General features: G+C 46.7%; 2 protein-coding genes across 3 annotated transcripts in view; one reads left to right on the top strand and one right to left on the bottom strand.

Moving 5' to 3' along the window:
* Nucleotides 1-364, bottom strand: part of Psmd12 (proteasome 26S subunit, non-ATPase 12) — a 34,395-nt gene extending 34,031 nt beyond the window's left edge. The window contains exon 1 of the mRNA XM_087570843.1: nucleotides 127-364. Coding sequence (XP_087426969.1) covers nucleotides 127-261 — 135 coding nt within the window. The 5' untranslated portion in view covers nucleotides 262-364. The remainder of the gene's footprint in view (nucleotides 1-126) is intronic.
* The window catches only part of Pitpnc1 (phosphatidylinositol transfer protein, cytoplasmic 1), a 264,927-nt gene that overhangs the window by 5,778 nt on the left and 241,344 nt on the right, over nucleotides 1-17,805 (top strand).

Here is a 17,805-nt window from a genome sequence, read left to right as displayed (position 1 = left end):
TTCCTGTTAGAACCTAATGAAGTGTGTCTAGGGTGAATGAGTGTTTGCTTAGTATTTATGAAGCTGAACCACACACGGTTATCACCCTAGCACCTAAAAACAAAACAAACAAACAAACATCGTTACCTGAGTGTGATGGTGCACACTTAGAATCCTAGCACCAGACTGGAGAACGAAGAGTTCAGGGCCATGGACCGGAGAGGTGGCTCGCCAGTGAAGAACACTTCTTCTTGCAGAGGACTTGGGCTTGGTTACCAGCATCCCCACTGTTTCTCACAACCACCCATAACTCCAGTTCCAGGGGCTCCAGTGCCTTCCTCTCACCTCTGAGGGCACCAGACACACAGGCATGGAAAGCAAAATCAGAACCCTCAGTACACGTAAATAAATATATATGAGTTCAAAGCGAGCCTGGTCTACCCAGTGAGACTCTGTCTAAATAAATAGATGAATTAATAAATACACAAATAAAGAGATAAGTGTTCCCCCAGAGACTGAAGCCCATCCAAAAGAGAATGCAAGGTAGGCATTTTCGTATTTTAGTTCTTATTTATTTAAAACACAAAACTATCTTTAAAAAAAAATATTTGGACTGCCCTCACATTAGCATGTGTTCAGGTAGGGATTTATTTGTGGTCTCTAGGGGTTTGCTGCACAATGAAGAAAAACAGAAACATCCGCCTCCTTAAGGACCCGAAGCAAAAAGAAGAATGATAACCGTGTACACAGGATGTCATTGTGTGGTCTGCTCTGGTAGACAGCCGCCACTCTACCCAGGAGCGTCTGGCCCCAGGAGAGTTCCCCTGATGATGTTTCTGAGAATCATGGGAGCTGGGCAGGCCACCCTGGAAGGCTGGGAATGGAGATACTAGGGTGGGGGTCATTTCCCCTCTCTTCCTCCCTCTCCGTTGGAAACTGATGAGTTTCTGCAAGCACCTGCAGACCTTGAAGGAAAGAGTTTGTTTTTTTGGCTTGGTTTGGTTTTTTTTGTTACAAGGTGTCTCTTTGTAGCTCTGGCTGTTCTGGAACTTGCTCTGTGGACCAGGCAACCGTCAGACTTACAGAGATCCACCTGCCTGTGCCTCCTGAGTGCTGAGATTAAAGGCGTTTGCCGCCACTCTCTGCCTAGGAAGATGCTTCAATGGCTGATCCTTGCATCCACTCTGTGTATTGTATAAAGTGGAACCCTTGACGATGAAGGCTAAAGATTCCTCAGAGTATGGAAACATCTTTTAATTTTTTTTTTTAATCTTTTACTTTTAATGTTCTGACTGTTCCTAGTTGAGAGGAACCAAGACCAGGACCGTCAGTTTGATCTCTTACTGATCTAAGTAGCTCCCCGTGCCGGGGTCGCTCACAGTGAACGATGCTCACGGAGCCACCCCGCTCTCTAGCATGCAGAGTCTTGCTCCTGAGTGGCGTGGACTCTTAATGCACACGCTGAAGCTTTCAGCACTAATGGACCAGACAAGGAACAGATGCAGGCCTGCTGGCTGGGGCCAGGAAGTTGATTGTGCGAGAAAGGACACTGCCCTTCCCCAGTCATTTAAGGGGACACCTGTCATGTGGGACAGATTCCCGGCCTGGAGTTGGAGAGAAAGGCATACTGTTCTTAACAAAGGCTAGTTGGATGTGGTAGTTTATGAATTTCACAATGAATAGAAAGGTAGTAAGCTGGTGGTTGGAGATTGTTGTTGGGGTCTCAAAGTCGAGGACTTGAGCATGCTAGGCAGTTTTTTTTTAACCCCCTCGGAGCTGGGGACTGAATCCAGGGCCTTACACTTGCTAGGCAAGCACTCTACCACTGAGCTAAATCCCCAACCCCCTAGGCAGTTATTTTTGTCCTCAGCTCTAAGACGGCTCTTTTTTTAAAAAAAGAAAAAGATTTTATTTATATTTTCATTTATTTGCTAAACGTTTTCCTGTCTGTACCTGTTGGCGAACACATGAGTGCAGTGACCGTGGCGGCCAGAAGAGGGCATCAGGTCTCCTGGGACTGGCGTTCCAGCCGGTGTGGGTGCTGGGAACCACAGCTCTTCACTGAGTATCTCTCCAGCCCCCTCAGTTGGTTGAGAGAAGGCATGGTACCGTGCCTGGCAGGCCTGGGTTGACCTGTTTCTTGTTAGCTAGAGGTCTGGATAGTTTAGGCAACCCTGAAAACTTTTGAAAGGTAGGTAACAGCTCTGCCCTTCCTCTTGGTTAAAAAAAGGGTGAGTTTTGGATCTTACCTAACAGAGCTCAGGAAGGCTGTGGGTGGGGCGCATCCTACCCTATGGGAGATGAAAAGGGAAATTCTACATTCCATCCGTAGGCCTCGCAGAGATTTTTTTTTGTTTGTTTGTTTTTGTTTTTGTAGACTCTTAGGTAGAGGAAGCTCAAGTGTATCATTCATACTGTGAGCTGTAAAGTTGGTCATCTGGAAAATAGAAAGCCGTTTCAAAAAATGTTCAAATTATGGAAAATATAGCTCTCACAAACAGGGCCTCAGCATGGCCCAGCTTTGGGCCTCCCCTTTTTTAAAGTGAGAAATGAACCTTGGGAAGGGCCTGCAACCAACCCTTTGGTTCCTGACCATCCTGTCTTCGCTAGCCCTCTCAGACCTGCGATACAGTGAGGCAGCGAAGGTATCGGCCTAGAGTGCAAAGTACTTTTATATTAAAAGCGGCTTGAGGCTGGATGGCTCAGGGGTTGAGCACTTGCTACTCTTTAAAAAAAAAGACTGGGGGTTGGGGATTTGGCTCAGTGGTAGAGTGCTTGCCTAGCAAGCACAGGGCCCTGGGTTCGGTCCCCAGCTCCGAAAAAAAAAAAGAAAAAAAAAAACAAAACAAAAATAACAAACTGAAGTTCTGCTCCTAGCACCCACATGGGAGTGGAGGAGAGACACCAATGTTTATAACTCCAACCACAGGAGATTGGAGCCCACTTCTGGCCTCTGAGCACACACATGACATATACTCACACAGACACGTACCTATGAAGAAAAAAATACCAAAAAAAAAAAAAAAAAAAAAAACCAAACCCAAAACACCCAACAACACTGAACAATATTTGACCCAGGATTGCTCTCTTTTTTGACCCTGGCTGTCCTAGAATCACTTTGTAGAGTAGGCTAGCTTCTTTTTTTTCTTTTTCTTTTTTTTCGGAGCAGGGACCGAACCCAGGGCCTTGTGCTTGCTAGGCAAGCACTCTACCACTGAGCTAAGTCCCCAACCCCGTAGGCTAGCTTCTAAGTCACAGATCCACCTCCCTCTGCTTCTCAAGGGTTGGGATTACAGGCATGTGCCCACCTCCATCCCCGCAAAATTAATCTTCAAAGGTTAAAAACCAAAACAAAACCAGGGTGTAATGTCCCAGCAGGCAGAGCTCCAGCAGGCAGAGCTCCGTTAGTTTTGGGACAGCCTGATTTACATAGTGAGTTTCGGGACAGCCAGCGCTAGATAGTGAGAGAGAACCTGCCTCAAACCGTGTAACCCCCCAAATAAAAAATAATAAATAAATTATCAGAAATTCAAAAGCCTAAGACACCTGGGTTGGAGCTCAGCGGTTCAAAGCACTGACTGCTCTTCCAGAGGTCCTGAGTTCAATTCTCAGCAGCGACAGACGTGTGGCTCACAACCATCTGTAGTGGGACTTGATGCCCTCTTCTGGTGTGTGTGTCTGAAGACATTGACAGTGTATTCACATATATAAACATAAATAAATCTTTAAAAAAAAGACCTAGGCGGAGGAGATGAAGGGTCAGATGATGACCCTTGCTGCCAAGACTGATGGATTCAGGCACCACACGGTGCTGTCATACAAGCACACACTAAATAATGCTGGAAGACAGCTGGGGAATGATCATTTCCCAGCATCTAAATACAAATCAGGGTGTGACCCGGTTGGTCCACTGCTCAGGGTCTCCAGAGGTAGAAGCTCTGTGACATCGTGACTCCCTTCTTTCTGGAAGTCTCATCTGGTTGTGACAAAAATAAAGTCCCTTGAAGTGGGAGAACTAAGGTCCTTTCTTTCTTCTCTTTGTGGCTGTCAAATAAAGACCTTGCCCCTAGAGCCCACTTTCCATTTCCTCTCATGTCACCCATTTTCCGACATGACAGTTGGTTCTTTCAAATCATTGGAGGGTGTCTGCTGCAAGTTTTAATCTGTCAGCATTGTTGTCTCCTGTTGACTTCTGAGACTTTGCAAAGGAGCCCACTGCTTGATCCAGGCCCACCATGTTCAAGGACAGAGGTGGGGCCGTTCTGCCTAGTGGGGCCATGGGCTTGATTGAAAGGCTTTGTTGGAGGAGCAAAGGAGCTGCACGTTAAATTTAGTTCTGCAAACTTGCAGGTTGGTATTTGGGCCATAATGAAAGTATTCATTTCACAGATACATTCTTGGCCTCCCGCTGGGTGCCCAGTGCTTGGGGACAGTGCTGCAAGCATGGCAGACACAATTACTGCCTTTCAGGAGCTCAAGGGACAGAGGACACATGGGAGAAGTTTGAAACCAGTGATGTTTTGAAACCAAAACTGGAGATGTAGGTTGATAGGCCAAATCCTTGCCTAAAATGTAGTGGGGACAGAGGAACAATTGGATTGCTGTGTAAATTACAAATCAGTAAAGCTTCTAAAACATGGGTCAAGAGATGGTCCCAAGGGTGGCTCAGTGGGCAAAAGCCCTTGATACAGGAGCAGGAGGACCTGAATTTGAATCTCAAGCACCATCTGGTGGGCAGGCCTGTGACTCACACCTTAAATCCCAGCACGCAGGAGGCAGAGGTAGGTGGATCTCTAAGTTCAGGGCCAGCCCAGCCTGGGGGTTTTCTGGATGCAGCTTGTTTGGCCTACGCAGCAGAAAACAATAGAAGCGCAAACAGGATGGGAAGTGGGGTCTGCCCTGGCGGGTCCTAAGATCCGAACAGCTAATGCTGCTGTAGCTGGTGTGCACCAGCGTTCGCACACTAAGGTACACGATACAGACACACACAGAGGAAAAAAAAAAACATTCAAGAGGTACGTAGAGTTATTTGAGGATCTACCTCACAGGATTCCACCAGCAGAAAGGTCTGAATTGGAAATTATGAGTTATAGTTCTTCTCTCCTCCCCCCCAGGAAATGGCTATAGCTGTCTCAGGTCTAGACGGTTTTCCAGAAAATCGTGTCCTCTTCTGAAACAGTGTGGGGGAAAAAAGGGCATGCCAGATTTGAAACCAGTGGCCTCGACTTAGGTCAGAACTAGGAGGGAAATACATTTACTGTGAGACCCAGGGCTGGCCACAGGGCTGCAGGATACTGCAGATCTTTGAGGTTCTAGTTCATAAGGACCACCCCAGTCAACCCCCTCATGGGGACTGGAGGCCCCTGTGAAGGGAGAAGAAACAGCACTTTGGAACCTTGGGACCTTCTTTGCTATAGCTCCTTCACTGAGACTCCCGGGCAGAGTGAACCCAGCCTTGACACTCAGAAGTTGGGTTCACTCAGTCAGCCAGTTCTTGGTAGCAGTAATGTCTTAGAAGAGGTCCTCAAGACATCTGGGCTTCCTGGCCATTTAAACAGTGTCTTGGTCGATTTTCTTTAGGATGGCAGAATCCCCCCCAGTGCTAGGCAGGGCACATCGCTAAGAACTCATATGTGGGGAGGACGGAAGGCCAGGACATTCTGTCTTGGCTGCTGGCTATATACATGATAAGGACAAAGGAAGGAGTCTGGGGTCACCCACCACTTCCTGGCTGGCTGCCTGAACAGCATCATGAACGGTTTTGTTGACTTAGAACGATGTAGTCAGAGCTTACCAAGACCTTTTAACAGCGAGCGTTAAAGTGACTCACATTCACATTTCCCAGCACTCAATGCCTCATAAGACGTAGCGGGAGTGGGGGCCCGCATCTAAACGTGTAGCCAGAGTAAGTTCTCATTAGATCATCACCTCATGACTCACTCCGGTTCTCTTGACGATTGATTGATTGATTGATTGATTGGGTTTCCCTACACTGGCTTTGAACGCACTATCTTCTTGCCTTAGCCCCCTAAGCGTTGGGATCACAGGCCTGAGTCATCATGGCTAGGTGCGTGCCGTGTGGAGGAGGACGTTGGTGTCCTTTATCACTCTCTACCTCATTCCCTTGAGACAGTCTCTCACTCCATCTGGAGCCTGCAATCCCCAGTGACCTCCATTTCCGCTGGTAGTTCTGAGGTCACAGGCACATCCACATTGTTGGCTTTTTACATGGGTGCTGGAGATTCGAACTCAGGTCCTCAAACTTGTTCGGCAAGCACCCCATAACCCACTGAGCCATAACCTCAGCCATGTGTTTTCTTTTCTTTTTTCCTCTCCCCCTTTTAAGGTCAGCTGAAGCATGACTGTCTAGAACTCCAGTTGTTCCCAAGCCCAGCTCCTTTGATCCCCTCACAGCATTCTATCTAACCATCTTAGGGTGTGTTGCTGTCCCTGGGCTAAATCACCCTGGGTAAGAGTGCCCAAACAAATGTAATCTGATGACAGCCTATAATAATGCTATTTAAGCACTTAATCTAAGTGGCTAGTCTCTAAAGACTGCTCCCTGGCCCCACATTCATTCTCTCTATCTCCCTGTCTCTCTCTTTCACACACACATAGACACACATACATACACAGAGACACATCGACTTATGTCTATACAGGCATGTAATGCTAACAGTCACAGCGGTATACCCACACAAGCAGACATGTTGCAGGATATTTGATGGCACTGTGAGCCCCGAGATTGTTTTTATTTACTGAACAATTGTTTCTGGTTGTGGTGTGGCCTTAGAACATACCTTTAATCCCAAACAACGAAGGTGAAGTTAGTTTGTGGAGGGAAGGAAGCACCCAGGTTTGAAAGTGATGTCTAGTACAGTGGCAGACGAAGGGACGAATCAGAAAAAGATTTAACAGAATGGGACATGCCCAACTCTCGTGAGACAAGAGAGAAGAAAGGGAAGCTAGTTCAGAGAACAGTACAGGCAGAGGAGATAGGAAAGAGAAGGAAACAGTTTTTACTTTTTTACCAGGATAGTTTTACAGAGACAGGCTGTAGAAAGAACAAGCTAGACGTGAAGGCAGAACACGCCAGAGACGGGGAGCAGCCAGAAGATAAGAACAGATTGCCAAAGTGAGGCCAAGCAGAGCAATTCAGGAGAAACCAAGAGAAGCCAGATCGAATCAGTTAGCGTGGAGAGGAGTTTGAGCCAGAAGAGCTGAGTTGGCCCAGCCACTCAGAGTTCAGAAAGAACAAGGAAGGGTGAGCTTATTCAAAAGCGAGACCCAGAAGCTGAAAATACCCTGGGCCTAGATTAGATTCTACGGAGGCTAGAAGCTTCCAGGACTAGTTAAGCCGCGGAAGTGATAATTACTTCAGGGGAATAAAAGATACTTTTTACACACATATTCACACATATGCTTATTCACAGACACAGATGAGGAACACACAGAGCCACATGCACGCACATACCTACAGAGACATTCACAGTCACACATGCCAGGCACACAGACATGAATACACATATAACCCAGATGCACCCACTTCACACAGACCTCCCATTATGGTCTGATGATATTAGTTATGTGAAGGCCTTGTTCTGAGGATTCTAAGTCTGTGTGAAAACACTAATCTTAATGCTTTTGTTTTTGTTTATTTGTTTGTTTGTTTGTTTGTTTTTGGAGCTGGGGACCGAACCCAGGGCCTTGCGCTTGCTAGGCAAGCGCTCTACCACTGAGCTAAATCCCCAGCCCCTGTTTGTTTGTTTTAAACGCCCCTCAAGACAGGGTTTCTCTGTGTAGCCCTGGCCCTTCTAGAACTCCTGTAGACCAGACAGTCCTCAAACTCAGAGATCCACCTGCCTCTGCTTCCCAAGGTGTGGGCCGCTGCTGTCTACTCTATATAGCTTCATGCTTATTTGAAAGAAATGACTCAACCGAAGAGTGGAAAATCACTGCTGACTTAGGTTTTACTATAATTAAATAGTTTAAACCTTCATTGGGTCATTTATTTCTTTGTTTGTTTTATTGATTTATTCATTATTTTGAGGCAGGGTCTCTCTATAGGGCTGGCTAACTTAGAGCTCACTATGTAGACCAGGCTGGCCTCGAACTCACTGAGATCCTCCTGCATCCCGAGCTCTGGACTTGAAAGATGTATGTTGCTAAACCAGGCCTTTTGCTGGGTCTTACTTGCTGGATTCTTTATATTTCCTGCCATCTCTCCTGAACTTTGTAGTTTGAATTTATAATTAAGCTATAATTATATTTATAGTTATGTAATTACAAATTAGAAAGGCTTTCCCCTTTCTCTTCTTGTACTGGGGCAAGCTCTTTTCCCATAGAGTGCTACCCTCAGTTCCAGTTTGTGTCTCTCCTCCCCCTCCCTTCCTCCCTCTCTCCTTCCCTCCCTCCTTCTCCTTCTCTCTCATTAATTTTTGAGACTGGAGTTTGTGCTACATATTCTAGGTTGGTCTTGAAATTTCAATCCTCCTGCTTCAGCCACCCTGGTGTGGCTGTCTTTGCATTGATACTTAGGACTGTGTCTTAGTCCTTGGCAAAGGGTTTGTGACTTTGTATGACCTACTCGGACAGTTTATAGATCGTACTATAGCTGGTTATTGAGCCTGTACCCAAGCTTCCTAGAAAGTCTCTTGTAGGACTGTGCAGTCCCTAGAAAGCCCAGGGCTGCACACCCTCCTGTTTTATCTCTGCCATCTCCGCTTTCCTGTCTGACAAATATACGTTGTGTAAGCTCTGTCTCCTGGCTCTGTCGACTCTCAGGAAGGAACTAGCCAGTTACCCTGTGGCAGGAGGGCTTGGTGGGGTGTGGCTTGCTTATAGTTTACTTATTTAGTTCGGTTTTTAGTCTTCCATAGTTTCATACGCACATATGTGTGTAATGTATTTTGATCTTGCTCCACCCACAGTCTTTCTCCTTGCCATCACCCTCCTCCTCCTCCTCCTCCTCTTCCTCTTCTTCTTCCTCTTCTTCCTCCTTCTCCTCTTCCTCCTCCTCCTTCTCCTCCTCTTATAAGTCTTTTTCTTAAGGCCTGCATGAGTGGGAATGGGGAGTGAGTTACCTGAACTAGGGCACATTTCTAGTGGCTACACCAGGGATGACTGAGACTCCCCTCCCCCAGCAACAGTTTGTTATTCCTCAGGGAGCTCCTTATGAGCCCCTACCCCAGCATTCTCACTGAAAAGTTCACCAGGGGTTGGGGATTTAGCTCAGTGGTAGAGTGCTTGCCTAGGAAGCGCAAGGCCCTGGGTTCGGTCCCCAGCTCCGGAAAAAAAAGAAAAAAAAAAGTTCACCAATTCTCAGTTCTTTGAGCCAGTATCTCCTTTGCTGCCTACCTGGCAGTAGTTTTGTCCGTCTGTTTGTAAGTTAGGCAGTGGGGTAGTGCTTCACAGAGGCAGCACGGGGGACTCGTTCTGAAACTATGAAATGTGTAAAGTTTGATTTATAAATATACTCAGGGCCCTGGTTCTGATCTCTTCTACCATCACCCCAAAAAGCAAACAGCCGGATGGGGCGGTGGTGGGCAGAGGCAGGTGGATGGGTCTACAGAGAGAGCCCCAGGACAGCCAGAGCTATATACAGAGAAACCCTGTCTCAAAACTAAAAACAAAGCTCCCCACCCTTGCCCCACCACGGACAAAAAAACATTTTGGGACCAGAGATATGTATGGCTCAGAGGTTGAGAGCACCGATTGCTGCTCTTCCAGAAGACCTGGGTTCAATTCCCAGCAACCACATGGCAGCCCCCAACTGTCCGTAACTCCAGGATCGACACCCTCGCAGACATACACGCAGATAAAACACCAGTGTACATAAAATAAAAGTAATTTTTTAAAAGAGATTTTGATTAATTTTTTTTCAAGGCCATCCTGGACTACAGAGCAAGATTTAGCCCCATAAAAGGAGGTGGGCGAGCCCCTTGACATGTAGGTGAATTCGAGCCTTTTCTTCTGAACAACTTTAATAATGAATCATATTCCTCTTTGAAAGGAACGTTCGTCCTTTGTTCTTTTATAAGAGATCCACCCCTACACTCCCGGGAATCACTCCTTTTAATGGCAGCAGAAACCTTTGGCTTTCAGAGCCATCATCTGCGGGGACGGGAGCTCCGGAGCACCTGTGCCTCCATGAAAATTAGCTGCTGAAAATGGCGCTGGGAAGAGACAGGCCATGCCAGGCCCCTGAAAACGCCAAACTGTTCACCTGCAAGCAGGCAGGTTGGAAGGTCTGAGGGCTCAGAGAAGATCAAAATGTACCGTTCAGAGCCTCATGTTTGCCACCTCAGAGATGATGCTCATTAGAGTTTCAGGCGTGTGCTACTCCTTCCAGTACTGGGGATTGAGCCTAGGGCCTCGGGCTTGCCAGACTGGATCTATGTAGTTCTGTCCGATCGATCGACTCGCCCTACTACTGAGGCCCCCAGCTCTGACTCACTGTTCTTAGCATTGCCTCCTAAGACAGTTTACAAACCAAAAGTTCCAATGAATGCTGTTCATTTTAGAGCCACACCGCATGTGGAATAAGGAATCCTTTTCAGAGGGAAGGTCTCAAAGCGACACCAACAAACGAAAACCTGAGCTTGCCGCCGTGTGTCTTGGCGTATTAGGGGATAGTGGTGGAGACAGGAGGATTGCTGGCTGCCAGCCCAGATCTAGGTTCAGTAAGGGACCCTGTCTCAGGGGAATGAATGAGAGTGATAGAGCAGGACATCTGACATCTTCCTCAGGCCTCTGCCCAGGTGATGCATGAGTACATGCATCCCCACATATATATGCACACGTGCAGGCACGCAACACATACACACACAAATAACCAGAGTTTACACGTTCAGTTAAGGATTGTCTACCTCAAAAAAAAAATTCTTTTTATGTTAAATTTATTTCAGTAGTGCTGACAGCCAAACATGTAAACATTTCAGTATCTAAGGACATTTTCTTTTCACTTTTTTTTTTCTTTTTTCGGAGCTGGGGACCGAACCCAGGGCCTTGGGCTTGCTAGGCAAGTGCTCTACCACTGAGCTAAATCCCCAACCCCACTTTTTTTTTTTTTTGTTTTTTTGTTTTCTGTTTTCTTGTTTTTTTTTTTGTGGCTTTTGTCTGGAAAGCACTACAACAGACCAGCTCAGACCCACAGAGATCTACCTGCCTCTCCCATCCAAGTGGTAGAGATTAAAGTTAAGTACCACCATGCTTAGCTGTATTCGTCATTTTTAGTGGCATTAAGAGCTCCACATTGCTGGACAAAATCACATGCCACTATAAGAAAATGGTTGAGGCAACCATCTTAAAAAGCAGAAAAGTTTAATTTGGCTCCCTAGGAAGAGAAGTATGTGTTCTTAACTGTGGAACCATCTCTCCAGTCCCCAGTCAGTGACCTTTGCCAAACCGCCAGTGTTTTAATTCAGAGAAACTGGTATATTGTCCTTACACAGAAAAAAAAAAGTGCATCGGCTTCAAAACACTTAACTAACATAAGAAGGAAAAAACCCACGAATTTTTGAAGCATTTCAGACCAGTAGAATTGGTACCGCTGAAGTGGAGGGTAGAATATTTGATTAGGAATAGTGCTTTATTCCTGTAGAAGGGAGAAACAGACGTTAATTGGATTCCTTTTCTCAGTGAGGAAGTACGGTTAAAATGTTACCTTATTTTCATAGAAATTTATAAATGTTTAACCCAGGAGGAAAAAAAAAATAATTCAAGTCAGTGTGATGGCTTATTAATCCGTGCGCATTGTAACATTTTCCTTCTCGTCATTCTTAATGATGTCTACAAATAGGGCTTTGGGCTCGCCAGCCAGCCAGCCATCGGAGCTTGCTAGGTTTTTATTTGATTTGATATTTTCAGACAACATCTCCATCATGTTCCTTTCCCTCCCCCAGTTCCTCCCAGCTCCTCCTCACCCACCCACCCGCCCAACTTCAAGTTTCCTCTCCCTTCCTCTTTCAAAACAAAAACAAACAAACAAAAGGAAAGAGAGAATCAAAACCGACAGTAAACCCACTAAGACAAAACCTACCACTACAAAAAAATGTGGAGTCTGTTTTGTGTGGACCAACTCGTCCTGGGCGTGGGGCCTGCCCTGGAGTGTGGTAGACATACCCAGTGACACTCCATGGTGAAAATGGGGTGTTTCCTTTTCCCAGTTTTACTTTTTTCATTTTCCTCTTCCTCCTCCTCCTTCTCTTCCTCTTCCATCATCATCATCATTTTCAGCATCATCATCAGCATCATCTATTTAGTCTGAGGCTCGAATCCAGAGACTCGTGCAAACCGCTGAACTTCATCCGGAGCCCTTCGTTAGATATTACAGTTTTCATTACATTTTACGTTGGTTACTTTATCATGTGTATATGTTTGAGGGTCCGAGGACAACCTGCAGGACTTGGTTCTCCTCTTCTAGCATGTGGGTCCCCGGTTGTCATGCTTGGTGGCGGGGGCCCTGGCTCACCAAGCTCCCCAACCATCTTGCTAACCCTCCTCCGGCTCCTCCCCCTCTTTATTTTCATGACAAAGGGCCTCACTTTGTTATCCAGGCTGAGTCTATCTGTGCCTATACCTTGGCCTGTCTGGAACTTGCCACGTAGACCCTGCTGATCTCGCACTGGCCAAGATCTGCCTGTCCCTGCCTCCTGGCATTAAAGGCCACCAACGTGTTCAGGCCGGTCTTGAGCGCCTGAGTTTATAAGCTGTCCACCCCAGCCTCCCAAGTAGCCAGGACTACAAGCTGATATGTATGGGTCACACACATGAAGTTGCCCTTTTCTCCGGCCATGGCCACTATTGCTCTATGACTTGGACCGCTGGTTTTCCTGAGGATTGGAGTAACCAGACGAGAACCTTGTGCTTGAGTCCCACTGGGCATATCTCCTGGAATGTGTAATTGCTGGGGTTAGTGGCCTGGTGACATAACTCTCTTTCAGAAAGGTTTTGCTGAGTTTGCCCTGTTCTGAAATGACCACACACACACACACACACACACACACACACACACACCCCACCTTTCACGATCCCTGGTTGCTGAGTGTGGTTTTCTTAGTACTCAAAAAACGCTGTGAAAATAGCCCTTTAGCTTAATGACATGGGTGAGAGATAAGGAAGTGGTTATCTAAGCCTCCCACGTGCTTGGCAACTCCAGTTGCCTTTGGTTACTGGGGCATGAGTTACACCTTGCAAGCTGGAGACTTAACCCCAGCCTAATGGGGACAAATTTTTTTTCCTGAGCCTTTTTTCTTAATTATTATTTTAAAATTTATTTTTATGGATATGAGTGTTTGGCCTGCATATATGTTTGTGCACCCCTTTGATGGTTGCTACCCCGGGGAGGTCAGAAGAGGGCTTTGGATCAGTCTGTAGTGACGTGACAGATAGTTGTGAGCCTTCGTCTGGGCCCTGGAAATTGAACCTGGGTTTTCTGTAAGAATCACAAGTGCTCTTAACTGCTGAGCCGTCTCCACCGTCCACCTGGGGTTTGTTTGTTTTCTGTTTTGTTTTGTTTCTGCACCAGGGTCTTGCTCACGCTGGCCCGAGGGCTGGGGTTACAGGCGTGACCTACCACACCTGGCTTGAAAGCCTATTATTATTTTTGTTACGTTGTTTTCCCTCTCTTATAAAGGCACAGTGTCCAAATGGAAAGTTCACAGAGTCACGATTCAATTGTTCGCCTCCTTTGGGCTGTGTGTGACGGAAACTTGGACATAGCCGAAAGTAGTTACGGTTTTGGACAGGATGACTTACGGCCTGTAGATACGGTAGTACGTAGATGTGTCTTCCTGCCAAGATCTGGCTGCAAAAGAGCTTGGTAGTTGCTTTTCTCTGTTTTTTTTTTTTTTTTTTTTTTTTGTTGTTGTTGTTGTTGTTGTTGTTGTTTGTTTGCTTGTTTTTTAAAAAATAATAATTAGGCTATTTGTTGTCTAAATGGAGTAATCCCCTTTGGCTCTTCAAGAAAAACACTTCTGAGATGGGCGAGTGTATTTAAAATCAGCACAGTTGTTCAACCTCCTGCTCACACTCCTGGAGTTGATGTTTCCCCCTTTCCTCCTCTTCCTCCCCCTTTCCTCCTCTTCCTCCCCCTTTCCCCCTCTCTCTCCCTCTTAGCGTTGATTCTGTCTGTCAGAATCAGCCTTTATTTTTATTCATTTGTTTTAGTTTGGTGTTTGTTTGCTTGTTTATTATTTATTTATTTATTTATTTATTTATTTATTTATTTATTTTTGGAGGGCATGAGAGACAGGATCTCTATATGTGGCCCAGGTTAGCACTGAACTCTCTCTGCAGCCCAAGCTGGCATTAAATTCTGCCTCAAGCTCTGGGGATGACAGGCTTCACGGCCACACTGACGAAGGAATGAATTTGTTTTTTAACTTTTAAAATGTTACGCGTACGGCCGTTTTCGATTGCATGTAGGTCTGTGTGCCCCGTGCGTGTTTGGTGCCCATGGAGACCAGAAGAGGATGTTGCGTGCTCAGGGACTCATGAGTTACAGACACCTGGAGGCAGGTGCTGGGAGCTGAACCTAGCTTCCCGGCAAGAGCTGCAAGTGTTCTTGACCGCTGAGTCATCTCTCTGACCCAGCCGTTTTATTTTTTAAAGATAAGAGGTCCCCACCGGTGCTGAGATCAAAAGCAGCCAAATCGGTAGGCTCGCAAGAGGCTGCCTTCCCGTCTGCATCCATTTTTCATCTGTAGAGCGGGTTTCTCCTCAGGGCTGTCCTGGCCTATCTTCTCCGCTGGAGACTGGTAGGCAGAACTTACCCCAAGGGCCTTTTAGGCCTTTCCTTTTAAACTGAGAACAAAGTAAAAAGCTACAGCGGGGAGGGGTGGGTCGTGGGTGGTGGGGGCGCTTGCCAGGGCTCTTCGACCTCAGTTTTGGGGAGGGCGGGAGCTGTGTCATTCCGCGGTAGGTGCGGATCTGCCCTGGGTGTTTCTTGGAATCGGGGTAGGGGTAGGACCTGTCCACCCCAGCTACAGACTGGAAGCTTTGCCTGGGACACGCCTGTGGGTGCGGCACATCCGCAGCTGGATAATCGCTTGCGTTTTGCCTCTGTTGGAGCTTTTTGGATGGCTAATCAGCCACACCTTGCAATGTTGACACTATGAGTCCTGTTAATTGCCTCCTCCCACAGAAAGAATCACCCCAGAAGAGACTCATCAGCACTTCCTAAACGTGTGGTTTCTTCTGTTCTTCTTGTTGCTCGTCTCTCTTCTTCCACAAAACACCCTGAGCCAACCGAGTTCTCCTTAACTGGTGCTTTCAGTCCAGGGTGCACTAGGCAAGAAGTTACCCCTGCAGGTGTAATGAGCCAATTCAAGTGGAATTCAAGTCTAAAGACAGGTTAATGGGGGGGGGGGGGGGCGCTCTCATGGGAGTTCACCAACCACCCAAGAGGGGGTTAGTGAAGTTGCTGTGGAGAGGGAGAGAGAGTGCACTTACAGAGGAAGAAGAGAGAAGCAGAGAGAGACCTATGCCTGGATTATTAGGGAAGAGCTTCAAGGAGAGGGGTATGCCAGCCATGTCCTCTAACAGGAGCTGAGGGATGCTGGGAGAACCTGCCGGTTCCACTTAAGTATGTTTTAAATAAGCACCTCAGCTGCTTGTCCCGGGTCTGAAACCCAACATTAGGGGGCAGAGTGGACAGGTCATTAGTGGATCAGAGTCTTCCTCTTGTGCCATCTCTGATTTCATTTACAAAGGCTCGATTTACCTGAGTCTAGATTCTCAGATTTAGCTTGGCGCAAGACCTTGTCTAGTGGGTGTGAGACCATCCATCCCTTTTCGCTGCCCCAAAGCAATACAAATAAACAACAACAAAAAGTACCCTTTTTTTTTTGTCTGTCCAAGTCACTGGTCACTTGGAGCAGAGTTGAGCAAATGTAAGGGAGGGAAGTCATTGTTTTGTTGTAGGGCTTGAGCTGAGCTGCATGTGAAATGCCAGTCTCCCGCTTTTAAATGCCGTGCCGTACCAGAATCCGGTTCCTCTTTGGAGTCTGTAACTCACCTTGCGTTTTAGGGACACAGGAGATGGCTCAGTAGGTAAGGAGCTTGCTGCAAAACCAGAAAAGACTTGAGTTTGCATTCCTAACACTCAAGTAAAATTCTGGTGGTAGCCCTCTCCCTCCCTTTTTTTTTTTTTCTTTTTTTCGGAGCTGGGGACCGAACTCAGGGCCTTGTGCTTGCTAGGCAAGCGCTCTACCACTGAGCTAAATCCCCAACCCCCCCCCTTTTTTTTAAGTTACTTTATTTTATGTCTATGAGTACATTGCCTGCATGTATGCGTACCATGTGCATGGTACTTTCAGAAGTCAAAAGAGGGCATCAGATTTTCTGGAACTGGAGTTATGGATTGTGAGTTGTCATGTGGATGCTGGGGACTGAACCCCCTCAAGAGCAAGCCCTCTTATCCCTGAGCCATTTCTTCAACCCTGGCAGCCCTCACTTGTAACCCCAGTATTTCGGAACTTGACATTAAAGCCCGCACCCTACATCAGACCCCACCTCTCACCCTCAGTTAGCCAGTGAAAAGAGCCAGTCTTTTTCCAAACTGACCACACTGATCATGCCTCCTTTTGCTGGTTTCCACTCTTCTTTGACTCTTTGGATGGCTGGTTAGGCTTGACTTGGGGTACAGGGTGTGGTCCCTAAATTTGATAATACTTGCACTAGGGAGGTGGGGAGGGATAGGAGGATCCCTGGAACTTCCTGGCAGCTAGTCTGGCTAACTCCTGAGTTCGGGGTTCAGTGAGGAATAGTTGCAAAAACTAAGGTGGAACTAGAGATTAAAAACATCTGGTGTCTGGGCTGGGGTAGTAGCTCAGTGGTAGAGCGCTTGCCTAGGAAGCGCAAGGCCCTGGGTTCGGTCCCCAGCTCCGAAAAAAAGAACCAAAAAAAAAAAAAAAATCTGGTGTCAACTTCTGGCTTACAAACACACTCATGGACACTCATGTGCATGTGTACACACAAATATAAGCCCCACATACTCTACATGTGTACACACACAAATACATCAGTTAAAATTGTTCCTTCTGGGGGATCCTGTGGGGCAGCAGTTGACATCTTGGAGTATCTGCTGTCGAAGTAGTGGGTGGGAAGACCCAAGTCCAAGTGTGCGGGGTGGTAATGTGTGTCAATGTCACAGTAATGGACGCTAAAGATTAGTTTATCTCTAGCCCTGCAGGGGCTATAAGTCACTCCTTTAAAATTCGTCCTCCAGCACCCTGCTGCCGGTGTTGCTATGGCGGTGTGATTCTGGCTTTGGTGTCAAGGTTGCCTTTGAAAATACATGGGCCAAAATAACAATGTAACAGGTGGCTGGGCCTTGTGAATTCCCTTGTTAAACTACTCGGCCAAGGAGTCCAATGTGAGTGCATTACACAATACAGAGCCTCATGCATGCCAGGCACTCTGTAGCTGTGTGTGTGCACGTGTGCGTGTGTGCGTGTGCGTGTGTGTGTGTGTGTTTGCGTGCACACCCATGCCTGCCTGCGTGTGCCAGTGTATGCCCATGTGTGCACGTGCTGAGTTTAGTCTGTTTTTCTTGTTTTGGGTAGTAGTCTTTCCCCCTTTCTATTTTTATTTATAGACTTTTTCCCTTCTTTAAGCCGTGCTATGCCTATTTCCGGTAGTTATGTGAGGAAAGAGTTCAGCTTGCTTTATTTAGCAGGAGGTGCCCTTTCCTTATTTTGTGTAACCAGAGCCCTCCTCCTAAAAATAGCCCTGCTCCTAATAGGATTCTTGTTATAGCTATGTACCCTTTATTCACACAGAAGACCTCTTTTAGCATATATATATATATATATATATATATAT

The sequence above is a fragment of the Rattus norvegicus genome, chromosome 10 (assembly GCF_021556685.1).
Source record: "Rattus norvegicus strain SHRSP/BbbUtx chromosome 10, alternate assembly SHRSP_T2T, whole genome shotgun sequence".
NCBI lineage: Eukaryota > Metazoa > Chordata > Mammalia > Rodentia > Muridae > Rattus > Rattus norvegicus.
Note: the sequence above shows the minus strand (reverse complement) of the source record. Positions and strands in the feature narration are given on the sequence as shown.